Source organism: Ips typographus, linkage group LG1, assembly GCF_016097725.1.
Source record: "Ips typographus isolate SLU linkage group LG1, UJ_Ityp_2.0, whole genome shotgun sequence".
In the NCBI taxonomy this organism is placed as follows: Eukaryota; Metazoa; Arthropoda; class Insecta; order Coleoptera; family Curculionidae; genus Ips; species Ips typographus.
This window is the reverse complement of record NC_138422.1, coordinates 11,070,823-11,097,960: the sequence shown is the minus strand read 5'-3', so window position 1 is coordinate 11,097,960 and position 27,138 is coordinate 11,070,823. Positions and strand designations below refer to the sequence as shown.

Below are 27,138 nucleotides of genomic sequence, written 5' to 3'. Positions count from 1 at the left end.
TAATTATTGAAAATAGTCACGTGATCCGCCAAATAATATTTTGTCATTTAAAGTCACGTGACCTTTAAAAATAAAATTTGAGTATTGAAAATCGTCATGCGACTTTATAAACTGTAAAACGAGTCACGTTACCTTTAGGATTCCGGTTTGACGTGAACACGTTTTTAATTCAAAATGCATTATAAAGAGAGTAACGTGTGTCTTTAAAAATATCAGTTTAAACTGAAAAACAAGCACGTGATCCTTCAAATAACATTTAAAACTGTCATGTGGCATTATAAATTCCATTTTTAATCTTAAAAGAGTCATGTGACCTTCAGGATCTGTTTTGACGTTAAAAAAGTCACGCGATTTGAAAAAAAATAGTCTAAACATAAAAACTGTCAAAGTTGTACAACGTTTGAACCTGGTTTATGTCAGAAATGTCACTTTGACAGCAATGCATATCTTATCAAAAAGTTCAAGTACCAGTTGCAGTTCAACTGAACCGGTCTTTGAACTGTCTTGTCTTGTTTTGTTCTTTGGCTCTGCTACAGGGCAATTTGCCAGCACGAGATGTGAGGGGGCTGAGATAATAGAGTTTGTACTCCCCAACCCCCAGAATTTTTCACTAAAGTTACTTTACACACACAAAAAAGTGTAAAAATCGCTTAATGGCACGATCCGAGTAAAAGATATAGTCATTCCTCGTGGAAACTATAACCGTCACTGTCACATCCACGTGGTCTTGACCTAGGTTTTCACCCTTTCAGCCTCTTGGAAGTGCACCGCACAAGCAAAGTCCCCATAGACTTTTAGGAATCGACGTTTCCACTTAGAGGTCCCACCATCTCCCCTCGACCGACTGCGAAATTCGGTCGTCAACTTCAAATTTCTCTGAACACCGTTTCAAGAAACGTGGTTTCTTAGTGGCAAAAAATGGCACTCACGAAACTGACGTGCGATACGTTCCAAGTTGAAAACCGAACTGGTCTTTGAAATGCGATTGTCGAAGAAGAAATAGTGGTTCAACCTTTGAACCTGGTTTATGTCAGAAATATCACTTTGACAGCAATGCATTTCTTATGGAAAAGTTCAACTACCAGTTGCGGTTCAACTGAACCGGTCTTGGAACTGCGATTATACAACTGGGCCTTAGTGTATCAGTTTAAAACTAAAAAACGGTCACACGTGACCTTCAGGATTCTGTTTTGACGTTAAAAAAGAGTCCTGTGACTTTTAAAATAAATAAAATTTTTATTATCGATATCTCAAACCAGAAATTCTTCTTGTTTTGTTTTCAAAATACTAAGAGTAACTTAATTCAAATTTATTTGAAAAAATCAAGTTTTTTTACGCAGTTCAGATGGGATAGCGAAAGAAAGCCGATTATAGGGAATACTGCTAATATTGGCAACTGTGTCTGCAACACACGGTATTGTAGAGGAAAAAAACAAATTTATAAAGTGCCTAACATATATTTTTCTTCTATTCTTAAAACAGAACTATGGCCGAAACGCGACTGGGCCAACAACATCATAAAGCCTTAAATTGCTAAAATGGGAAAATAAAAAAAGTGTTACACTTAACAAATCACAGTTAATCGTTCTAAACGCTAGCCAAGCTGCTGGTCAAAACCTGAGAAAATCGATTAAAACATCACCATATAATATAACTATTTCAAAACATCAACACAGTTAAAGCACCCGCAGTTTGACTACGTTTTCCACCTCGTAAGTAATATAAACACAAAAAAAAAAAAACAAATTAATAACTACAATAAAAAATCATCAATAAACTGCACTCTACAAAAGTATGTCTTAGAGCAAGACTACGAACTATCGCTAAAACTATTTACAAAGAGGAAAAAAAAGGTAAAATTGACTTGACTCAGTCACATATAATATGTTAAAACTAGACTAAATTTCACTCTGAAAACTTTCGAAATAGTCGAGAGAGTTGAAGCTAAATGTTAGCCAATGCTAGAGGAAATGTTCTAAAAACACTAAAATGTATATTATAATCATGATAGTACCAGTTGTATTGCAAAAGAATGTATTATGAAATTAATGCCAAAGACAAAGAAATGTATTGCTTGTCAATGGCATTCTCTAAGAATACATTCCCTTGGCAGTTGTAGTATTATATCAAACTTCACAACCATTTACTTTTTGACAATACTCTATTCAATTACAGTAGAGGGCACTTATTAGACCGTTGCACGTCAATGACGTTAAACGCCCTGCGTTGCCACATGATTTTCTTATACAGAAGTTGACACTATTTTTTTTGACAGACAGATTTTAATAAAAATATCAGTCAACATTGAGTATTCCCTAATTCCTTTGAAAATTTATTTTAAAACAACGTTTGTATCAGATCTGCGTCAGTTAAAAAATAGCGTGTGAGATATCCCGCAACTAATCGCTAAGCAGTACGAATGCATTTTTAAAACGGCAAACTCATTGATGACGTACAACGGCCGTCTACTATACTTCCTAGATCCAAAATACACAAACAAATGAAAGCTACTAGAGTATATGTAGTTAGTATCGAAATCGTTACACGTTTCTGCGTGTAACAAAGACAACTATCCGCGCGTGCGCTTGTGTTAAAAAACAGGGCCCGGTCCGACCAATCAACGCCGGCCGCTCCGCCTTAAGTGCACGTTGCCATGTTGCTGTTGACGAGGCTCGTCATCGAATCGAAGTGAGCCGGCAACGTCAACAAGGCATCCTCGGCCGAGCGGTCCTCCGAGCAATTAACCGGTTTCGCCCTGGTCGTGTCCACGCAATCGATGGGCATTTTAATCGTTTCCATGTTGTAATTGTAGCCCTGCAGTGTGATCTGCAGAAAGTGTACAGATCACGTCAGGGCCTGATTGACTTTTAATTTATTTTATCAGTATAAGCAAAAACACACAGTCTGTCGTAAATGACTGAGTGTTTTTCTACACTTTTCACTTTATAAGTGTTTAATTAAACAGACTGTCAATAACTTTCTCTTTCTAATATTACACCTGCTTACCTTAATGATGGTATGTAAGGGCACGTGGACGTAGGGAATTTCCTCTGGTGGGGTTTCCAGGAAATAGCCCAAAACGCATCGCAGCACGGCCTGGTGGCTGACAGTGAGCACGTTGGTTTCGCATTCCAATTGGGTGAGCACTGGAACGAGTCGTTGCATCACGTCCACGTAAGATTCCCCTTGTGGATAACGGTATTTCAGTTTTTCGCGATCGCGCAACGCCAATTCTCTGGGGAATCGCTCTTGAAGTTCCTCGTACGAAAAGTTTTCACAGTCACCCTGTAAACAAAATTCTTAATTAGCATTTTCTTGTTCTATCAAAATAAAAATAGTTTTTATACAAGGTGTCCAAGAATACACTGTATCGGGAATTTGAAAACTGCTATTGGCGTTTCAAGTTAAGATCGCAGCGCCATTTGAACTAAAATCGGGCAACCCGTTCTTAACCTAACATTATAAAAAATATGACACTGTCATTTCATATTTATGAAACCTGTGCCAAATTCCTAACCAAAATATGCCAAAATCAACGTAAACATACGGAGAAATGACAGCTGGAATGCCCGAAACTGTTCACCAGAGGGAGTATCTCTTATCTTGAAATGCCAATAGATACGCAATATTTGACCCTTTTTTTCTGTTACTATAATTTGACGTATGCTTTAACAAATCTTTCAAATTTACAAAAAATTTCGCTAGTAAACAGATTTAAAATTATTCGTTTATTGGCGAGTGTTAACAGATTCTGTAGTTTTTTTTACGCATTGCGCACACGTTAGTTTCGACCAAACAATTTGACTTGGTTGTTATTGGAAACTAGTGAGTATGACGTAATAATGAGTTTCATTGAAATACATGCAAGTGTTATTAGAAATTGACAAATCTTATACTGAAAAATTCCAAACGTTTTTCTCCTATACATTAGCTCCTTATAAGAGAAAGAAAAAATAGAGTAGAGCAGCTAAACAGTGAGAAAAAAAAATTTGTCCAACAGAGTGCCAGAAACAGGTCAAACGCTTTAAGCAAGTGAGAGAGCGCACTATAAAAAAGGCTAAAATCCAGAAAAACTTTCCTCATCAGCAATCAACATTTTCCGCTTTAAAAAAAACCCTCCACCAGAGTGTGTATTCTTGAAATGAGGCAAGAGAGTTATCAAGAGAAACGTCTATAGAATGTGACAGGAACTCGCCATTGTCAGTTTCTTCTGTCACATTCTATCAACACTTCTCTTGAGATTTCCGTTCCCTGCTTTCAAGAATTAGGGTCCAGGGCCCTAAGTCTTGAAGGCAGGGAGCGGAACCGTTAATAGAAATGTTGATAGAATGTGACAAAAGAACCTGACAATCACAGGTTTCTGTCACATTCTGAATACTTTTCTCTTAGTAACTTCCTTACTTCATTTCAAGAATACGCACCCAGGACGGAAAACCTTTTTTCCAAAAAACCTAAACCATCAACCAAAAAAAAGTAATTTGACAAATCACATTGACTTTAATGAATTTGAATGACGATGACGTCTTAAAACGATTCAAAACATTTAGCAAATGCAATTAACACTAAAAAAATCCTTAGATCTTGTAAACAACTGTGTGATTCAATATTTACCAGAAAACTAGTTCAAATTTTCCTTATCTACCTACTATTAACCAATTCAGGTAAACAAGTTAAATCACATCGTAGTTGAAAACATTATAATCTAGCTTGTCAGGGTTTTTTTCCAATTACGCGACATGTGGAACTCCAAAATATTAAAAAGTGAAATTCTCAAGCCGCGTTTGCAATCGTTTGGCTAATAATAGCTACTTAAAGTAAGCTACTAAATTTAGAAACGCAATTGCCAGCAAACGCGAATAACAAGACGATAATCATAAATCCCTATACAAATCGTATATTTGGTAAAAACAAAATAATTGTTATGACAAAAATTTACGACGTGCAAATACAAAACGTCATCGAGTTTTGTTTTAACCGAAATGATAACTTACCGACCAAATCTCGTCCAATTCGTGAAGATGTTGCTGAGGAGCGTTAATGTGGGCGCTGGTCGCTTTGGTACGTTGTAAAGTAGATGTCCACACTTGCAGTGAGGGCAAATTCAACGCGTGGATGTGCTTCGCCAAAGATTTAGCGTACATACGGCCCCTGGGGGACAATGGGGCGTCGCCTCCTATACGACCGATGACGTTAAACTCGCTTTCACCATGCTGTAATAAAAAAGAAAACTCTTTACATTTTACATATCAAAATTAGACCTAAACTATGGCAATTGTTGCTATACATAGAATGGTTTGAACTAAATGAACTGTTGGAAAAGAATATTCTAGAAATTTTTTATCCAGCTTTATATCAACAATAATTAGTTGAAACCACTGCAAAGTTCTAATTAGAGCCAAAATCTCTCATCAGTTTTTAGAAAACTACAAGCAACTTTCTTGACAAAGAGGACTACAAACAACTTTCTTGATAAAGAGGACTCGTACATTTAGTCGAAAAGTTGTACGCACCAACTTAGAAAAATTAGATAATGGGATCATTAAATTGGGTTAAAAACCTCATTACCCAAAAATAACCCGTTGCTGTTGAGCAATTTATAACAAAGACCCGTTTATAAGCTGATTTGCAGTATTTACAGCATATTATTTTATTGATTCTCAGTATTTCACCTGCTGTTCAATTACTGGCATTACTGAATTGTGCGTAAATATATGCTTAATAAAAGTACATAACCATAACTATACTGAGTTTAAAAATAGCTTTTTAAACCGATCTTAAAGAGAAAAGAGTAAACTTTTCAGCTACTGCTAAGTTTTTTGAAACTTTAACATACTGCTAGTGATGTAAATCTGGTAAATCTAGTTCTGTCACATCATTAAACACTTATTGAAGATTATAGTATTTTTTCTGGACAAGTGGCATTTTTATTTCATTATTTATCAGCAAAGTCTCACTTTTTAATTGCCAATAACGGGAAAAAAACACCAAATTTTTGTTACGCAGCAGCTTATGGTGAATTATTTCAGATGTGTTTTTGCGATTTTCATTTAAAGCTATAAAAATAAGGATTTAGAAAATTATGATGTCCCAGAAGTTTATTTACTATTTGGCAACTACTTTTTTAAAACTGCTTCAAGAAAAAAGATTATTTAGATATTTAGAATTTTTATATTTAGAAAAGATATTTTTATTTTACTGGTTATGGTTTTGAGTTTATGTTTATTTTTTATTGCTGAAGAGTCTGACTGAAGACATAAAATTCAAAAAACAAGTAATAAGACAATATAAATAGATTCTCTAAAAAAAATGTTAAAAGAAGTTTGGCAGGGCAGTATCCTAAATATTTGATTTACATTAATGTATTTGTAATTGATATTTTATTTCTCTTCAGCATTATAAAAATAGATCTGTCTTTAAACCTGAAAATTATTCATTATCCCTTTCCTTATTAATTAACAAGATAATGATTTTCAGAAACCACCACCTAAATACCCTTTGGCCTTAAACTTTGGTTCAATAAGTAACTGTTTTTCTCAAAAATGGGATTAACATTTTATTGGACGGAAAATCCCTGCTCAAATAAACTTGTCAGCTGCGGTATTAACGATCAAACAACAAACAACTTGAAACATTTTTCATAAAAGTGGGCAATAACAATTTTCTCCCCTCCCTCAAAAACGCATTGCCCTCATTCAATTAATCTAAAAGTAAATATTTTGTTCCGATTCCAACAAAATATTTGGTCAGTGCATCGTTTCGAATCGTTTTTTCCACTTAACGTTACATTAACACCGGTCGAGCAAATAAAACGCCTTTAGTAGCACAGTGGCTTATCTCTGACAGGCTTATCATAAAAACAAGCCACACTTGAGTAGCCTCTGAACTTGTAACTCTGTCCTAATTGATGGTAGTTTCGAAGATAATCACTTTTTAAATATCGTTTATCTCAATGTTTTGTACTGTAAAAACCAAACAAACCATCGTTTTGGCTCCAGCGAGTCTATTTGTCAGGCTAATAATAGTTGTCTCGAAAGGTTTACTTACGATCCACACGCTCACATAAATCAACCAATAAAGTCGAGCTATCTTTAAACTGCTCTTACCCGACTAAAATACAAAGTCTGCTGGTAAGGCTTTGGTGTTGATATGTAAGCCAAAATTTTTCCTTCTCGTACTCCAGTCACTCCGTGGGCAATCACACCACCTTCACCGCCATCCAGCAACTTCACCATGGGACAGGGCAATTCCCACAAACTGCCCAAAGTGGGCGACTCGTATTGGGCCTTGTAATGCGCCATCTTCAACGTGAGATCTTTCAGAGCCTGCTCAGTCGCCATACCTCTGTAATCCGCGCTGTACTGCAGAATTTCCTTTAAACGAGAAGTAAAGTTCAAAACACTGAAATTTAGGTGAAAATCATATAAACGTACCTTGAAATTTCGTTCCAGCAAGACAGGGTCCTCGCACACGCATTCGATAAACATCACCCTAAAGCCCAGCTGTCCATGGGCCAGATCGTAGATTTCTTGACGTTGAGCGCGGGACACGTTGGGCCCGTCCAGAACAGCCACCTGGTGTCCGGGCTGTCCCAACCAATCGCAGGCTTCTTCAAGCGCTTCCCTGAAGCTTTGTTGTCGGATACGCCAGGCGGGCAAATTGTCCGCCTTGAACATTTCGTGGGTGGCGTAATCTTTCATGTGTTTGCGACGGTATTCGGATATGTCATAAACTAGAAAAAAGAAACGAGGGTTCATTTTATTTAGTCACATTGTAAAATTGTTCTGATTACAAGCTCAGAAACGTCGGCGTCTTAGCAGGATTGCCCCATAGCTAACTGAAGACAACCATGCGATTTGTGTGTCGTGTTGTATCGACCGATTTTTACCAAGCAATATTGTTTTTTTACATATTATATTAGTTTAGCTATATTAGTTATAATTGTTCAGCAGAACCTAATCAGCTTTTGTTTGGTTATTTGAAAAGCTTATTTTGATTTTATTTATCGAAGAGGAACGGTGTGTTGATAAGTGGGTCTTATAAATATTAAGCATCCACTAGTACAGAGAAAAGGAAACGGCGGTAAATCAATTTTCTTCAGAAAGATGAAAATAAAAAAAATTACAATAATTTTCTGGAGAAACCACACTTTACTATACATACACTAAAATTTGAAAAAGTTTATTAACATACAATTAGTGGGTTCTTAATCTTAACAACACCTGATAAGTTTTTTTTAGACTACTGTTTGTCCATTTTCCCAATTTTTATGTCAAATTACCATCATGGTTCAGCTGACAACTTAGTCAACGTTTCCCAGTTAACAGTTTTTAAATAAACTAAAAAAAAACCTGATTAAATTTACGGTACTTGGCCTTACACCCAAACAAGAGAAATTTCCTAATTTCATTCCTATTTCAAACTTTCAGTTAGTTAACTGAACCATTACACGACCACTTTTTCGCTTACCACGCAAGGTCAATGCAATATTGATTGCTTTAAGGTCAGCTACATTCCGTTTGACCGTCAGTTCCTTCCCTTTTGTTTACCGCACACTATTTAACCATTCATTTCAAATCCAATTATGCAATTAGTAATTACCCATACAATACGACACGTCAGCACAGAAACCACATAGAGCAGTTTCCAACCAGTAACGCCATTCCAAATCCTTGGAAACTTAAATGATTCCCGGTAGTTGTAGAAGTGAACCTTACCACTTTGACTATAAGCTTGGCGAATTGAATTTAAAACGGTTCGAAATTTGTGGGATTAAAGTTTCCAATTGCATCACTTTCGGGGAAAATGGTTTATATAGTCGAAAAAACAGGCGGGTTCAAAAAGGTCCAGAACATTCTATATTTAGTGCTTCAGTTCAATCAGTTTAACCTATTCGTGTATATGTTAAATGATTTGTTTTTGCTTTAATGGTGATTATTGTGAAAGAACTGGAAACCACACTTATTTTCTGTTATAAACATATGACGAGCCTCCATATCGGTTAATATATTTTATTATTCTTATTGCCAATGAATCTGCTGAAATGTTTGAGTAAAATACTGATACTACTTACGATTATACATTATTTAGGTAGCAATTATCAATAAATTTAGTAATACTGCAATTTGGAATAATAAACAAATAATAGGATTAGACTGGCTTTTGTAACGTCAATTAACAAAATTTTCCAGGTGGTAGATAAAATCTGAAAACGTACAATGACCTATAAAAAATAATATTATCTGCAATATAAAGATGCAAATTACATGCGTTTAAAGTATTTAATTGTGTTTTTAATCATATCTTAAAGATAAAAGATATCCATCATCAGTAAAAACAACACTATTGTATTGTAATAGATTCATAGATTGTAAATTATTTATACAAGCGTCATGAATACAAAATAATTATTCATAAACAAAATAAATAAGTAACCGACACCCTGTATACCAGACAAAATTACTTTCAAAGATTGTAATGTTTTAATGGATAATACATACAGCTATTCAATTCAGGGACTATGTACGTCAACTGATTACCAGAAACTACGATATTTGTTCAATATTCAATTCAGTTCATTTGAAACAAAGAATAAAATTAAATAAAAAATAACTTGAACACCCTATTTCTCCTAAAAGAAACAACTTGCTCCCTTGCGCATCCTACCTTATACAGGTACGAAAATGTCATACATATTCATGTTATAAAAAAGGGTCATAACAAACCAATGCTCTCAACAAAGATGACAAAGCTTTCTGTTTAAGTGACAAGTGTCTGTCGAATCAGAGGTGATGTCTTTTGAAAAATGATCACATGACCACTTTCCTACTCTTATGGCGGATTGCACCGACGTAATTAAGGGCACCCCAGGCTAAGTTGTAATTTGACTGTGACAGACCATGTGCAAGATATCATAGTCAAATTAAAACCTAGTCTAGGATGCCCTTAAATATGGTGTAATCGGCCCTTACTTACTAAATTGATAACTTGACAATTTTGACAAAGGGCACTTTTCACAAGTTTTTCCCCATCATCGTCGAGAGCATTAACTTGACTGTTGGAACACCCTGTAAGCAAAAGTGACAAGTAACTGACGTGACAAGCTGGATTTGAACCTCTACTATTTTGAATCTCTACCAACTGAGCAATAAAAATACACTGATTTGTTCAACTTATTGGTAATCATTTTTTTACTTTATTTTTAAATGTTAGTATCGTTGGTTGGAAAATTGGCTGGTTCAAATCCGGCTAAATGCGGGAAACGTTTCCTAATTTTTAATTTACCTATGTCCGCTACGCTACAAATTTTCCTAATTATCCTGTAAGATAGCTGACGATATAAAGCTCCATTTGGACTGAAGCCAATATTACAGTTTTCGGTCCTAGATTTCCTGTTACTTTGTTTGAAAGGCAATTTTCTCTATTTTCCGGTTGCTGTGGTAGTTTTACCACGTTGGACAGTCCTTTGGACTAATACTGTACTGTCTTTAGCACCTTAAGTTAATTTTGAAATATATGAGAGCAAATTCAAACTGATCCAGTTGATGATAAAACTTTAATCCAACAATTAAGTTTTGGATTGTTGATAAGCTGAGTAATCGCTAATCTGCATGACTAACTAATCCCCATCTACTTCCAAGAAACAAAAATTAGACACGTGGATTAGTTTTTCTTATTATATCCAACAAAGTGTTTTCAAATTGTCGAAATGTTTACTACTGATAAGTACATTACATATTTACCTTCCGGGGCTATAAACGTACGAAAAAACATAATCAAGGTTGTTACTTGATTCTAATTAAAACTTTTTGCTATCCTCAATACACATTTAAGCTGGTAATTTGCAAGGTTAAAAAACACACTTTTTTAAGGTCAGTCAAAATCACAGTTTGTCCTCAATCAGGGATGTAACAGATTGACTTACCTTTACAAGTTTCCCCCGTATAGTTCAAATAACGGCACAACCTCTTGGCTAGTAAACTCTTGCCACGTCCAGGTAGTCCCACCATAGCCACCAGCAAAGGGCTGAACTGCCTTAGCACCCCTTTTTTGGGCACAGGGCCGGACTGAGCCCCTGAAACGATAAAACGAGCGTTCATTGCAGCACCAAGGTTTCGTTAATACTGATACGGTACCGATAAAATGGTGCTATTAAATAATTACTACTTAAACACATATTATTTATTGATTGTGTTAATTGAACAGGGACGGGTTCGTGCGTATCGAGACGTTTAATTTACGAGGGGATTCTTTGCAGTTTGCGCCGAAAATACGGTTACACGTCACTAGACCAAATCAAAAGCTACTTGAACATGTTTGACGCTTTTTTTGCGTCCTTATCGTTAATTATGCAAATGGTGTGAAAATGATTGTTGATAACACTTGAACACTTTCTAGAAATTAACACGCTAATTATTATAAGAGCTTGCGATTAATAATTGGGCTATAAATTACGCGACATAAGACGATAACAACAGATAAGGCAGCAATTTACTAGAATTTCTTTGGCTGGTAATCTTCCAAATGACTGGACAAAAAGAGTGACTCAAAATTTTTCACCTCTTTCATAGTCCAACTGGCGACTGAATTTCCCGAAAACTCAGCCAAAAATAGTTTTTGTAACTGAGCCAATTTACTTTTATTTGGTGACGTAGACAAGAGGTTTCTATCTCAAACTAGAATAAGTGCTGTGAGAACATTTATTATCTCAACTACTTTGTATATTGTGTTCGTATACAGATTTAATTAAATATATCTTGGAAAAACCTAAAAAACAATTTAGAGTGTGTAATTTTTATTTTTCTGATAATTGCTAGGTAAACACAGATTTGTTCGTGGAAGCAGCGTGTTACAATGGAACTGTTTTGTAAAAATCATACTCATTCTTTTAGTAGCATAACACTGTTAAGAAAATGACCGACAGATAGGAAGATCCCTCAGGAGACAAGCCATACAGGGTGTCACAAAATTGATAGAGTGAACAGAAGGTGTGAAAATATTTATATTCCATGAAATATACCGGTTGGGAAATGTCAAAAAATCAATCATCGGTAATAAGAACAGAACCTTCAAACAAAACAATAATTGTGTCAGTCTGTCAGAGTGAATGTAAACTTAATTTGACAGTAGGATAACAGTTAAAATCAATCAATGTATTGGTGAAAATGAATAGAACAAACCGTTTTCGAGATATTCGCTTCCAATCCATTTTCTGTAAGAGCACGGTTAGTTTAATTTAGTAATAAATTAAATACGTTATTAAAACTATGGCAAAGTGCATTAAAATTACTTCTTAAAAACACCTGTTTTAAATAAATTAAAAATATATGACATTAATGGCCATCAACCAGTAGATATTTGGGTCATTGTCGAGGTCATTGTTGATTGGGATTCTCAGAATATCTTTTTTTTTTACCTGAAACCTGAAACTTTTTATTTTTCTTTATAATTTGTGGTACTTTGATCGGTCGAATTATTATACAAAATTTGCCTTCTATTTCCCACGTTTGCTTAGGACAAGTTATGGCTCTAAATTTTATCTTTTTCTAAAAAGGGCAATTCACTGACAGAATCATATGTCACAAAAAGTTGGTTACTTTTAAAAATGTTGTACCTAATCACTTATTTACGAAGGCGTAGAAGGGCCACAGACGTTATTTTTCTTAAATTTTTACTTCAAACTCAGAAATTAAATAAATTCCCACTTCGAACTCGAAAATTAACTAAATTCCGACTTCGAACTCGGAAATTAGAGTTGCAATGTTATCAAACTGACAAATACTACTATTTTGGTTGGAAGAGTGTTTTTGCAATGTTGACAAATTAACAAATTCTACTAATTAAGATCAAAGAGTGTTTGCAATGTTGCCAAACTGACTAATTTTACTAATTTGGTTTGAAGAGTATACGCAATGTTATCAAACTGACAAATCCTACAATTTTGGTTTGAAGAGTGTTTCCAATCTGTCCAACTGACAAGTTCAACTAATTTCTTTGAAGTGTGTTTACTTGCAATGTTGCCAAATTAACAAACTCTCCTAATTTAGATCGAAGACGGTTTGCAATGTTGCCTAACTGAAATTTTTTTTCTAATTTGGTTTGAAGAGCTTTTGGAATGTGACAATGCAAATTCTGAGTTCGAAGTCGGGATTTAATAGAAATTTAACTAAATTCCGAGTTTTGTCGGAATTTAACTAAATTCAGAGTTCGAAGTCGGAATTTACCTAAATTCCGAGGAATTTAAGAAAAAAATGTTTGTGGCCCTCAAAAAAAATGTTCTACGCCTTCGTACTTATTCAAGATCGCAAACTATAGCTATAAATATGCGACTAGAAGTATTTTTGCAGACTGCGCCCTCTGGCAGTTTCAATAAAATTAACTGCACTGTCAGCTAGTCTGTTAATTGTAACTAAATCTGTCTGTCAATGGGCTCATCCCACATAACGTAAAACTGCGTTTCAATGCATATAAATCGAGAAGTTAGTTTGAAATGTCGGAATTTGTAGTTTATTTACAAAAAAAAAACGTTTTTTGGTAATTTACAGGTCTTTAAAAATGCGTGAATAAATTCAAATCGACGGTTTTGCCGCGTATATGACGTGGACGACTTTCAGCAGTTTTATTGGCTATGGCTGTGTAATAGTTGACAGCATCTTCCGATCAGCTGATTTCTAACCTCAAAGTCAAGTCACGAGTGAAGTCCGCAGTGTGCAATGTTGCCATATAACACGTTTTATAGCACGACACGACAATTTTTTTATTTCACTGGACAAAAAGTAATTTGGCTTCAATTTGACATAATGTCTTTAGCCTAGTGTTATTGTTATAAACTTAAAAACTGTAAACACTGAGATGTTGATAGAAATAAAGACCGTCTTTTATAGTTTCCAATTTGTCAAGATTAATTTGAATTGGTAAAAGTTTACAAACTGTCAACATGAAAGCGGGACTAGAAAAAACTGATGATAGAAGTGGCTCCTCGCACCTAATTGGTTGAAAACCGTCTACGTCATATCTAGCGGGCGTTTTAAATGTTACTATAAAATTTGAATCTTTTTATTCAATACACTTGTTGGTTAAATAACTACAAATTGACAAAAGCTAGTATATTCTTTTAAATGTCAGTCAAATCCAGTAACACTCGTTTAAATAAAAAAAATGCAACATTTTTTGTATGTGAGTGGCGAGTTCCTTGTGATGTTATTTTTCACAAGTTCATTGTTTTGTTTTCCTTGCAAAATGTAGACAAAGTAGCAAGAAAAACCCACACAATGGTAAGCTTACGCTTCTTTTCTTGATAACAACACAAACCTTGTGTAAACGTTTCTTTGTGTTTTGTCGCTGGCTGCAGTGACGTAACGTTAAAAAGATTAATTTACGATCAAAGCCCCATTTTAATACACTCCCGGCATTATTAACATAACTTGATTATCATTTCATTGTTGACAATAATATATGGAAGGTGCAAAGTCCGCCTCGCGCGATTCCGTTTAGCGTTCAACAACAATCGTTTTCGTTTAATTTCAACTTAAGTATAGATAAGTGACGCGTTTCTAGTTTGTTTATAGCTTCACATCAAACGAGAACACGTTAATTTCTGGTTGGTAAATTGATCTCCATCTCCATCAAGGTCGGAATGGTCTTCCTATAGTTTGCGTCAAAGACGTCAACTTTCATTTTCTTTCAAATTATCGTTTTTCAAAAAAACGTTTTAAATTACGATCCTAGCGCCTCTGGCACTTCTCTGCTACATTTCTAACCTAAAATGTTTTCTGTCTGGACGTTTTGAGGTCCGTAAATATTTGACTACAGTTTTGAGTCCAAATAGTTTCTGGTACCAATAACTGTTTTCCTTATATTTTCTTCTTGTAAATTCAGTCTATTCACATCCACTTACTTTCTACTGTCATCTAGTCACAAAATTATACCCTCTCACAGTACTGAAAATCCATTCCTCTAAAACTATAAACAAATTAAATATGCTTGTACGAGTAATTGGGTCTGTCTAAACTAGATTGTTGACCTGTGTGTTGCCCAATGCACCACTCACATTTTTTTCAAATTTCCATTCAAGAATCCGGTTTGGTTATATGCGTTATCTGGACGTTTAAAACATGTGTCCTTTCATATAAGACACTCTAATAAGCCTTGAACCGGGAGATTCCCTGGGAAAGCGGCTTTGTTTTATTTTCGAACTGGACTTTGCTCACCACAGGATAATAATGTTCGAATAACATTTTAAAAATCTCTTAGTCCCAGATTTTCAGTGGAAATGTAGGATTTTTTGTACTGGGTAATAAGTGGTATATTTTGTAAACTTTAGGCAATCTGCCGAAAAATCTTTGCACTTTGCACTGAGCTGCATTAATGTTGTGCAGGATTTGGTTTCCAGAAATTAAACTCTATAAACAAGCAGTAATAAATAACTCAATTTTACAGTCATGTTGGAAAAGTTGACTACGCAATTTACTCATTACAGTTAACAAACATGTAAACCTTAACCCAAAAAAATTATGTACATCTACAGCAATAAATTACACAAATTGAATAAACACTCTACTTCTACTAAAACTTGATGGTCTACTTATGGCACCATTGTTTTATCTAAATTAAACAAAACTTATCTTTCATTTATATACTTTTTAATTGTTTGCAATTTTGCGGTTACCTAACAATCTACTTTCAATAATTTGGTATACATATATGGTATTCCAACTTAAGTACACACACATTACCTATAATGCCTATATTGTGGGTTTTGAAGTGTATTAGAAAACATCCTAAACCAATTAAGATGATTCCAATTGTGGTTCTCAGTTATTATCCAATTGCAAGCATTGTAATAACTGCCTAATGTAGAGGGTCAAAATGACCTTTCCATTCACCTTTGAAATAAACTAAGTGGGGAATAAATAAGAAGCTTTAAAAGTATGCTATAAATCTTAGAAACTAGTTTTATAAAAAAATGTAGTATGCTTAGTTTTGTCCTGCATAGTGTCCCATAAATAAAATGACAAACTTCCAGGAGGGCTGAAAGCCCTCAAAATAAAACATGCTTTGTCCAATGTCATATTATATGTACAGTATTGTTTACCCCAATTCTTTGGGAGGTAATTCTTTGAAAAGGAAACAGGTTGTATCAAAATACATTACCCTTTCAAATATCATCAAAATGCGTCATAATAGCTGAAAAGAACTTGACAGAAATTTGGCTTAGTTTTACATTTTTAAATTGAACACAAAAAATAGTCTAAGGAAATGTTTTAGAAAAATCATATCAATTAAGTCGAATTTACCTTGAAATGTATCACTGTTTTAACGGGACTATTCTAACAAACAATGATGAGAAACTAAATTGAACTTTATTGACATCCATTTTGTTTGTTAAAACTGAAGAAAAAAATTTAGTTTAAGGGTAAATTTATTAAACAGTCAGTTAACTCTTAGACTCCCTGTTAGCTAAAATATTGCAGCATCTCAAAATTAACAGCTAAACTTAAAAAAAGCAGTTGTAATAAGACAGTAAATTGAAATTTTAGGAACAAACAACAAAATTGAACGTAAATTGTGTGACTGTGACAGGTAATGTGCAAAATGTCACAGTCTAAAATGCCTTCAAATATGTTGGTGCAATCAGTCTTAAGGCACATTTATATTTTTTTAGTACGTATAATGCATATGCTTGACATAACTTATGGCAGATTAGTTAACAAAATCAAGGTCAAATTGGTAGTACATCAAATATTGACATTGAATAGGCAATAATGATAGCAAATATTTAGAGTTTAGCAATCAGTATTAATCAATGAATCAATGCCATCAATGTCATTTGATAATAATAAAATGGAAACTGAAAATCTTACTTTTAGATAATTATGTCACAAAGTAGGTATTATGTCAACCAAATAAAATTATCTAACTACTTTTATTAGATAATTTGATGTTTGTTTGTTATCATTAGCATAAAGAATGATTAACATGTTCCCTATAATGTCCAACAAAGTGACATATAACAAGAGTAAAAGAAATGTTAAAGTAGTAAAAAAGGAAAATTGGTATTTTTTTCTACAAACTCACCTTTAGCATTTTCCTCTTTCTGGTCCTTTTCAGTTTTGTACTCCATTCTGGTAGGTTGACTTCTAACAAGTGAATAGGAAAACAACTCAATCTGGCTGGAAGCCCCTGAATCTTGTCTGCTTGGAAAGCAACAGTAGTTTATACACAGCTCAAATAAGACTCTTGGCCTGACTTAAAACTCGAAAAATTGAGCAGAAAACTCAAAACCAATAAACTAAAGATATGCTTTTGATGGCAATTCTTTCTCTGAGAAATGATCAGAAGACGTGTGAATGATGAACTTCTTTAAGATCAGTCTCATACCAATCCTATATCTGATTTCAGTAGCCAGGTTTGGCACTTTTCGAAAACTGATTTCTTGCAGAAAGTTGACGAAAGGGGGTGGTTTACATCACCACCGGGTAAAGACGTGGGAGAGATTGTCGCGGATCGGTTTTATATACGATATTTACCACTGTCACTATTGTTCAATGCACTTTATGTAATCCGGAGGGATTTTTTAGATCGAGTTCACTGATTTCAAATTTCAGTAATACTGAACTAACTTGAACTTCCTTCAATGAAGCTTTCTTCTCTATTAACTCAGCAGAACTCAGTCAATGCTTTTGTTTTGGATTTCATTCCGTCTCATATGGAAAAGTCTAGGCCTGCGCAAAGTTAAATACCGTTGCGCAATAACAAATGTCAGCTGTGTATGTGACGTGTGTGTGTGTGAAGTAACGTTGCCACAGTTGCACGAACGAAATTAATAGTAAAAATTAGCGAATAATGCTTTACGTAAGTATTTGGTGAATAATGCATATTTTGCCTTCAAATAAGGCTTTACACATACTACATAGAATAGGAAATATTGGTATAACAATCAATCTGCACTACAGTATGCACAAATTGCTGGCTTAAAATTTGAAAATGAAATACTTGGCAACAAGGCATTCGAACAGAATTCAGTGAAGCAGGGGTGTACGAAAGTTTTTTATACCTACCAAGTTTGAATGATTTTTATGTTTGTAACCTTATACAATTGAAAAATAACTGAGTTTACTAGAAAACCATCCTTTTCTGCATTTTACTTAAAAAACTATTCTTTGCTCCAGTCATCAGCTGTTGGTAGAACAAAATTAGGTTAGATCAGAACTACCATTTGCTTGATTGCTTGTTCATTAATCATTTTAACAGTTTTTTGCGGCTTTTTTTGATAATAAATTAGCTGTGGCGTGTAATTTAAGTGAGAATTTTATTGACAAAGCTCTCTTCCGTGCCGCAGTTGACTTTGTTTAGTTGTAGAATGCGGTATAATGATTGTCCTACGTAAACATCAAATTAATGCTAGGAGATAAAACATTAAAAAAAAAAGGTAATAAATAAAAATCCTAATAATGATGTTAATTTTCATATCCTAGAATCCACATCAATAGAAAAATTACTGAAATAGAAATATTTGCCAAAAAATACAAACTTATTAAGTGATCACACGCCACTGTTCATAAACAACAAATGTCATACCACATGACGGTGCAAATGTCAGCGTGACGTTTAGAGAGCGTCCGTTCTCGACTTTTCGATTTTTGCTATTCACTTAAGTTCGAACGCCATTAACAGTAAAACGTTTGCGAATCCTGAGAAAATTTCTACTAACAATTTCGCTGCAAAAGGTGCCGAAAACGGACCGGTATCAACTCAGTCCGGCGTGCCGAGAATGCCCGTAAGGGTGGATCCCACGTTACCCCCGCCCGCCAATTCCAAGCAGCCCGGGATAACGAAAAGTTTGTTGTATAATGGATCAAAATTTCAAGGATTTCAAAAAAGTAAAGGAAATTCATATGAAGTTGAAGTGGTGTTACAGGTAATTTGCTCATTTGAGTCTGTTGTACCAGTTTAGAAGTTAATTTGAAAATGGTGAATCCCTGTTGCTAACTTACAGTGGTCATGGTCTAAATATAGGTTAGCAGTACAATGGAAAGTTTGAATTTAAAGGGGCATTATTCAGTCACCTGCTGATTTTTGATTTGGACTTTCACTTTGTTCTCAATTTCGGTGCTTTTCTCCAACGAAAACTAACTGTTTTGTGTAATTTTTTTTATATTTGACCTCTATTCCTACTTAAACATATTGCAATTGAAGTTTGAGTTTTTCCCACAGCATGTAGATGAAGAAAACTCTTACCTGTGTGGATATTTACAAATAAACGGTCTTACAGAAGAATACCCGAAACTGACCACCTTCTTTGATGGGGAAATTATCAGTCAGAAGTATCCATTTTTAACTAGGAAATGGGATGCTGATGAAGAAGTGGATAGGAAACACTGGGTAATTTAACTTTTGGTTTGGCTTTATGCAGAGTGAGTAATGTTAATCATTTTTACAGTCAAAATTCTCACAATTTAATCAGTATGTAAAAACCTTCAACTCAGACAATTTTGACTACAATCAGTTGGGTGAGACTGATTTTGTTTTTATGAGGTGGAAGGAACATTTCCTAGTCCCTGACCATACGATACGGGACATTAGTGGTGCCTCATTTGCTGGCTTTTACTATATTTGTTTCCAAAAGTCAAAAGCTACAATTGAAGGGTATTACTACCATAGAAGCTCAGAGTGGTAAGTAACTGGTTTGCTAGTAGTAATTTTGTTACTCCAAGACAATCAATTTCAGGTATCAATCACTAAATCTTACACATGTGCCTGAAAATTCTATACAAATCTATGAGTTTAGGTAAAAGAAGTGTTTGGAGTTGGGTTGAATTGTGATACAGTATATTTTGTAAGAAAATTGCTGTAAAAAACCATTTTGAAACATGGGATTACTTCACTTTTCTGAAGCTGAAATGAACTACTCTTTATCGATTGATCAATTATTTGACTTGATTCAATAATGTAAATACTGTCAGGGTTGACATAGTTTGGATTGTTTTTTTTTCTAATTGTTATTATTATTGTTTTACTCTCTAAAAGTCTAAAAGCTCTAGTTTTTTACATTTTTAAATGGTTTTCTTCAAGAAAGGCTGATTATACACATTGTATATTGTGTTTTTATTATTTGCTTGAGATGATGATATTTGAGTTGTGTCTGGCTGTAACTTATTAATAATGATAGTGAATAATTAACTTTTTAAAAAATTCAAATTTATTTTTTGTATATTTTGTGTATAAAATGTGTTGAATGTTTTTTATAGACTTTTTTTGTTTGAATACAATTTTACAAATAAAACTCTAATTTTTATGACTTTATTTTTATTTCAAATCCCTTTATTAACTTCAATTTTAAAAATTCGTACATAAATGTCTTGAACACTTCACAGAATGGGGACTTTGTGAACTATATTTTTTCCATGGGTATTTAGCTAATACAGTTAATTTCATAAAAAATTGAGCTAACCTAACCCAACCTATCCGTTCAATAATTATTGTAACAACATTCCATGTCGTGCAACAATAACATTTCATTAACTCAGCCTCTATTAGCATTAGCTATTATACAGAGTGTTTCATTCACCAAGAGTCACCATTTCATATTTTGCATAAAAAATCCTATATTCATAGGATAGTTTTGAAAGTTTGGCTACACCTTTTGACTTCGCGTGGTAAACTGTCAAGATGCTGTCAATTAAGTAACTTCCATAAGTAATGTCGGCGAACGACTGAAGGCGAACTCTGTAACGAATAGCAAGGAAATTTCTTTGCTATATCATAGAAACGCGTCATTATTCATGACTGGAATATGGCCTCAGATAAGCAGATAAGCGGGTCAAGCAAGACTACTGCTTTTTACCCTCCCAACGCTGTAGACCAAAGGAAAGGTCCGGAAGAAGGACTCCGTTAGCAATACTGGCTGTATCCCTTTCGGGAGTTTGCGAGTGTTGCAACGGCGTCCCCTGTCCTGGGTGAGGGATGCCCCGGCTGACAACGGGGTTCTTCTGCACTCTTCTTGTCTTGATTTCTTCTTTCGTCGTCAGCTGGTCATCCTGGAAGGATGAGGAGCAGATGAGTTAGTGGGCTAATCATTTAATCATCCAAGAATATTTGTGGGGAGTTTGGAACGGATTTTAGGAGGTTGATATCCGTACCCTATAGCCTATGGGCAGGCGGTGGGAAATCTGGGAGGTGTAGCCAGAGCCCGATTAGCACCGAGTTAGCTACGGTTGGGTTTTACGTCTGTGGTTTTACCCAAGTTTTGAGAATAAATTCTGGCCACCCGGGGGGATATATCATAGAAAACCCTTCTTTATCGTAATAGGTATACAGGGTAATTCAAATTCGACCCTCACCATTGGGATCTCGGAAACTATAAGAGATACGAGAAAGCTTAAATTGGGGCAAAGTTGCGCAATGTAAAGCTCAACCAAATGCAGTTTTAAAAATTTCGATTTTCCGAGTACTTCCGAAGATATCCGAAAAAAACTGAAAATTTGATTTTTTGTTTTTATTTATTTCTAATTTTATTTAAAGAGATATTCCAAAACTAAAAGCACCTTTTCATTGCCACTTTTTCTCAGCTATTCGATGATGGATTCAAATTTGCCACACGACGTTTCGTTTTTTGGAAGCCATCATCAACTTTCTTTTTTCTTATGGGCGCCATATTGGATTTTTAGCCCACCAAATAGTACGTTTTATTCTGATTTTAGTGATGTATAATAATTTATGATTTGCTTCATAAATAACAAAATAATTCAATAAAAACTATTTTTACTTTAGTTATTGGCTTTGAGTTAATCGGCCGTTTTATAAAATGTCATTATTATTGACAGTACTTGTCAAACCCGATAATTCGGACGATCATTAGAGCTTTTAGAGATTTTACCTTAGTTAGCTTTGTTAATGAGACGTTTTATGAAGATTACTTGGTAGTACTTGTCACACGCAATTGGCCTGAACATACTTAGTCACAAAGGTGTACACGTGACTTGACTTAAACCGGTTTATTCACTCGAAGAGCTTAGGCCACTCGCTACGCTTGTTGACCTAGTTGTTCTTTTCGTGAATAAAAAATGGTTTAAGTCACTTGCTGTATAAATAACTATTAAATCACTCTGAATGACATTCGCCTATTTACAGATGTAAACAAACCAACATCAATGTTACATCTGCGGGGCGCGGTGCAAATTTAATAGAACTGTAATTTTAGTTTTTTTTTTTTAATATAAGAAGTCGAAATTTAATAAAATACTGTATAAGACACGTGACTTAAACCGGTTTATTCACTCGAATAAATATGAATGAATAAAAAATGGTTTGTCACTTACTGTATAAATAACTATAAACTTGCACTTAACATTATACAAAATTGAAATTTGGCAAAAAAGTTCTTAAAATGATGATCTTTCTCTTGGAAACATAAATAAGCCTTTTAAGTTAGAGATAATGCTAACAAATCTCTTTTTCTGATTAACCTAAATAGCAATGCTTGTATAATAATAACATTTTCTGCGGGGGTTTCTTTTCTAGATACATTTTTAACTATGATTGACGCTCTAATGATCATCCGAATTATCGTGTTTGACAAGTACTGTCAAATAATGACATTTTTTAAAACGGCCCATTAACTCAAAGCCAATAACTAAAGTAAAAAAAGTTTTTATTGAATTATTTTGTTATTTATGAAGCAAATCATAAGTTATTATACATCACTAAAATCAGAATAAAACGTACTATTTGGTGGGCTAAAAATCCAATATGGCGCCCATAAGAAAAAAGAAAGTTGATGATGACTGACAGAAAACGAAACGTCGTGTGGCAAATTTGTATCCATCATCGAATAGCTAGGAAAAAGTGGCAATGAAAAGATGCTTTTAGTTTTGGGATATCTCTTCAAATAAGGTTAGAAATAAATAAAAACAAAAAATCAAATTTTCAGTTTTTTTCGGATATCTTCGGAAGTACTCGGAAAATCAAAAATTTTAAAACAGCATTTGGTTGAGCTTTAAATTGCGCAACTTTGCCCCAATTTAAACTTTCTCGTATCTCTTATGGTTTCTGAGATCCCAATGGTGAGGGTCGAATTTGAATTACCCTGTATAGTACTCTCTACGTTTCGATCAGCGAAGATCGGCACTTAATGTAGCTATTCGGGTTGTGCAATATAGAAAGACCAAATGAGGTTTTGCTATGATTTTCTCTCTCTTGGGGCTATAAAATTTTGTATTTGTCAATCTTTCGTTTCGGTCGTCTTCTAAAATTCAAATGTTTTGTTTTTTAACTTTTATGCCCGTCAGTGTCAATAAGGTTGGATTGGGGACCAATTGATTGTGTTTGCACTTGCACTCCCTTTTTTGTTTTTGAGTTTTTAATTAAAAGTGTTAATGTATCTATTAGTTATTGTTTTTGAGGTGTAAGCTATTCATGATGGAATGGTTGTGTTATGGCTATGTGGGTTCCATGTTCCATCAACACATCCTAAAATCCCATCCTACTTCCTCCACAAAATGGTCTAACAAAAAAATAAGAAACTTAAAACTGCAGAGCCAACAATATATAATACCTAAATAAAACCAACAACAATAATGGCAACGAAACGGACTATTTTATAATGCAAACTTTGAAATCTACGATTAATTACTGAGAAAGTAAAAAACGTAGAATTATTCAAATTATGGTCAGTGATATGTCCATTAAATGAATACGACGAAACAAGTCAAAGCCCTATTTTTTTTACTAGAAATTAGTCAGTTTTTAGGACCGATAGGTTCCCGTTTTCTGTTGACGGTGTCAGCCGAATGTCATAGAAAATAGCTTAGAGAGTGCCCGTTAGTAGAAACACATTTTCTTTCCTGTCTATTTCTATGCGTTTTCTTTTCCTACATCGTTACGGAGTTTGCGTCCTGGATTTAAGACTGTGGTTATTGCGTTTGCCATAAAATAAAGTACATCTTTTTATGACTATTTGAAATTTTGAATTCATGTTTCTTAGTTCCCAAAGTTTCATTGATATTTTGCGGTTGCCAGCTAGAGCGTTCTATATCCCCGGTGGTAACAGTGAATCAAAACATCCTCACTTGTCTGAAAAATTAATAGTTATTTCTCCAATAAAGGATTGAATAATTTACTCATTATAGGACAAAATTTAATAAATAATCTTATAAAACCACTCAGTTCAAAGAAAAACGACAATATAAAGACTGAAAAATTTATTATCTCAATTTTAAAATAGGTAATTTTATATAAATACTACTAAAATTAATAATCGTAACATAGTGGTTTCAATATGTACATATACAAATGAGTACTTAAAGTATTACATACTTTCTTTTCAACCTTATACAGTAACGGAACCATACTGGTTTTTACCTTTTGTTTCAGTAGATTATACTTTTTAGGAAAAGTCTACTGATGAGTTTAAAGTAGTTATTATAGAGTATTTCCTATGTGTGTGATAAGAAATTAAGAACTAAAACGTTCTTAAGTGCATTAGTGTGTATTGCAGTTGCATATGTTTTTGGTTACAACAAAAAATAAGACATTGGTTGACGTTAACATTCTTTTATGTTGAAACCATCTGTAGAATACATTGTTTTTGTTTTGAAATAATCTCTACATGACTAAAATGTGGCTTCAATAAAGGCAATCTTGGAGAGAAAATGCATTGAATATAATAATAAGACATTCCTTTTTAAACTTCATACAGATAGATGATATAGGTCAATATATAATATAATGGCGTAATGTTACTTTATTAATGATAATTATTAAAAATCATATTACACTATTTCGCAGGCAGAAACCATTTTAAAAGGTATAGGTCCGTGATCATACGTGGTAGTATATGGTTAGCAATTAATTATATTATAACTACATAAAGTATACTTCAAGTATAAAAAAACTGGTTATAAAAATATCACAGAAATTAAACACCTAAAGCTTAAAAATAAAACCGCTCTACTTTCAAAAAAAAAAACGACAGTAATAAAATTGTATCACAAAAGTAGAACAATTATGTATTACACTTTACGATGATTTTATAGTAAAAGCTTTTCGGAGGCAGTGATAAGCACACACGTTATTAGATGAGTTTTATTTTGTTTTTTTTTTAACTCAGTCTTTAAATCTTAGTTTAAGAATGAAAGATATGTTCCTTGCCTATATGTATACCATCTGTCCTGTCCAACAGTATGGCGCCGTTATATTTTTAAATGTTGATGATAAAAGTGACAATAAGTATTAGATCAATTTATTACTTACTTACTTTATTTTATGACTTATCAGCTTTAAAAAGACTTATTCAGCGTTTACTGTTAAAACGCACACCCAGTATTTGGGTATGATAGCAGACAGAATTTTTCAAAGTAAATTACAACTTATAGAATATCGGTCGTTAAACCCCGTTCTCAAACGTTACACATTATCACAAGTTTCATTTTTTTTAACTTTTTCCATCCTTTATTACACTACCCTAAAATAAAAGCTTAGCAGTAAACTGAATATTAACGTAGCTAGAGTTGCAGAACTTGCGCTGGTAGCGCTTACCGGGTAATTGATGTAAGGCAGTTTTTGGTTTAGATCGTTTTGTTCGTAGTCTTGTTTGCAGCCCATCCATACCGGTGCCGATGGTTTTTGCTCGTAGTGCTCCACTCGCATTCGAAGATCGTTGAATTTCCAAAAACCTCTACCTTTAAAAAAGTAGGTTTTTCCTGCAAAATAATTATTCATTTTAAACAAAATAGATCACAAAAAAATGGCTGGATGCTGTTAAGCAAGAGGCCATTGAAACTCTCGAACAGAACAGAACAGATCACAATAATAATTAAATAAGCAGTTAATATAAATAGTGAAGGTTCAGATGAACGTACACGTAGCAGAGATGTCATCATGTCACCTTTTCAGACTATGATAAAGAAAAATATCTTCTCCCGTTCTTGCTTTACTTTTCTGTTACGGAAAATTTCCATTTTTGGAAAATTACTTAATGTACGATTTATGAAACAAATAAAATATAATAAATGCTATGACGCTTAAATGAAATATTTCCTTGATAGAGAAAACAACTGTCAAACTTGTCATTGTTATTGTCAAACTTATCATGCATTCTAATGAGATAATTTCAGACATCTAAATGATTAAAAGTACATTAAACTTTATTTGAATTGATATTGGAATGTTGTACAATTAATTAAAAAACTAATTATTTTTGAATTTTTAGATTTTTCAATTTTTTTTCGGAAAATTACCGGAAACTTTCTGAAAAATGTTGTATACCTAACCTCAACACTTTTCAAAATAATATGGATTTTTAAAAAAATATTACTTATAAATTTATGCAAGGGTATAGTAATCTGATTTAATTGAACAGGTTCAATATGTTCTCCCTTCTGGACTACACATTTCCGGTATAAAAGCTTCAATCTTTCGGTAGCGTGACATTTCTACTATACCTATGTATATGGTAGTCAAAAGACAATTTCAAGGCCTACAAAATGGTATATTAAACCACCCGATGGCTGTCACAGTAAAAATTGTCAAAATAAAACTTTACAACAAACAACTCAGTTTTAACAGTAAATAACTCAGTTATTCGACGTTTTAGGTAAAAACGCTATATAGGATGGTCAAAAGAGAATTTCAAGGGCTATAAATTGGTATTTTGAACCACCCGATAATTGACAAAATAACCGAGTTATTGACAATACAATGAAGTAGTTTAACAGGGTGATTCAATGAATTTTTAACATCCTTGTAACTTGTTTAATTTACATTTTATAAAAATAAAAACAAATATGAATCTTGTAGATATTTGCATATACTTTATTCCTAGATAATCCATCAGTATACAGGGTGTTCCAAATTTCAGCAACAAACCAAATTAAATTTTAATTTTATTTAATTAAATTTTTTTTTTCTTTATAATTTTTTTTATTTTTATTTATTTTTGGAATCTACGTCTGAAATTTTTACCACAGATGCAACTTTTATCTTCTATACACTTTTTTGGTACCACGCACCGTTTCACTTTGATAAATTAAAAACTAGAATTATCAAGAAACTTCATGTGAAAATATTATATTTTCAAAATTAACCTCAACTGCCTAAATACCTTCAAGTTAATAGTACAAAATAATATATTACGTAACTAGT

The 27,138-nt window shown here is 33.7% G+C and overlaps 3 protein-coding genes and 1 long non-coding RNA gene across 4 annotated transcripts in view; 2 read left to right on the top strand and 2 right to left on the bottom strand.

Annotated features, from left to right (window-relative positions):
• The first annotated feature begins 697 nt into the window (after positions 1-697).
• On the top strand, positions 698-1,753 carry LOC145740074 (uncharacterized). The gene is made up of 2 exons (XR_014181335.1): positions 698-1,326; positions 1,375-1,753. It is a non-coding gene; the product is annotated as an uncharacterized LOC145740074 (long non-coding RNA).
• On the bottom strand, positions 1,438-17,677 carry LOC145740071 (6-phosphofructo-2-kinase/fructose-2,6-bisphosphatase-like). The gene is made up of 7 exons (XM_081995410.1): positions 17,074-17,677; positions 10,922-11,071; positions 7,431-7,729; positions 7,104-7,370; positions 4,992-5,210; positions 3,007-3,285; positions 1,438-2,826 (listed from the first exon to the last, which is right to left on the bottom strand). Exons 1-7 carry the CDS (start codon positions 17,117-17,119, stop codon positions 2,638-2,640), a joined length of 1,449 nt encoding a protein of 482 aa, XP_081851536.1. The 5' UTR covers positions 17,120-17,677; the 3' UTR covers positions 1,438-2,637.
• Positions 17,678-18,600: 923 nt separating this feature from the next.
• LOC145740073 (glucose-induced degradation protein 4 homolog) lies at positions 18,601-20,293 on the top strand. The gene is made up of 4 exons (XM_081995414.1): positions 18,601-18,916; positions 19,213-19,380; positions 19,439-19,671; positions 19,727-20,293. Exons 1-4 carry the CDS (start codon positions 18,770-18,772, stop codon positions 19,788-19,790), a joined length of 612 nt encoding a protein of 203 aa, XP_081851540.1. The 5' UTR covers positions 18,601-18,769; the 3' UTR covers positions 19,791-20,293.
• A 3,889-nt stretch (positions 20,294-24,182) lies between these two features.
• LOC145740214 (matrix metalloproteinase-2-like) overlaps positions 24,183-27,138 on the bottom strand; it is a 74,391-nt gene continuing 71,435 nt past the window's right edge. The window contains exon 11 of the mRNA XM_081995613.1: positions 24,183-25,697. Coding sequence (XP_081851739.1) covers positions 25,450-25,697 — 248 coding nt within the window. The 3' untranslated portion in view covers positions 24,183-25,449. The remainder of the gene's footprint in view (positions 25,698-27,138) is intronic.

Excerpts from the sequence above, each read along its gene's own strand:
- LOC145740071 (XM_081995410.1), bottom strand. The coding sequence starts at position 17,119 with ATGGAGTACAAAACTGAAAAGGACCAGAAAGAGGAAAATGCTAAAG. Across the intron at positions 5,211-7,103 it reads AGACTTTGTATTTTAGTCGG|CATGGTGAAAGCGAGTTTAA; the intron begins GTAAGAGCAGTT and ends TTTTTATTACAG. Across the intron at positions 2,827-3,006 it reads CCTTACATACCATCATTAAG|ATCACACTGCAGGGCTACAA; the intron begins GTAAGCAGGTGT and ends CACTTTCTGCAG.
- LOC145740073 (XM_081995414.1), top strand. The coding sequence starts at position 18,770 with ATGCCCGTAAGGGTGGATCCCACGTTACCCCCGCCCGCCAATTCCAAG. Across the intron at positions 18,917-19,212 it reads AAGTTGAAGTGGTGTTACAG|CATGTAGATGAAGAAAACTC; the intron begins GTAATTTGCTCA and ends TTTTTCCCACAG. Across the intron at positions 19,381-19,438 it reads AAGTGGATAGGAAACACTGG|TCAAAATTCTCACAATTTAA; the intron begins GTAATTTAACTT and ends TCATTTTTACAG.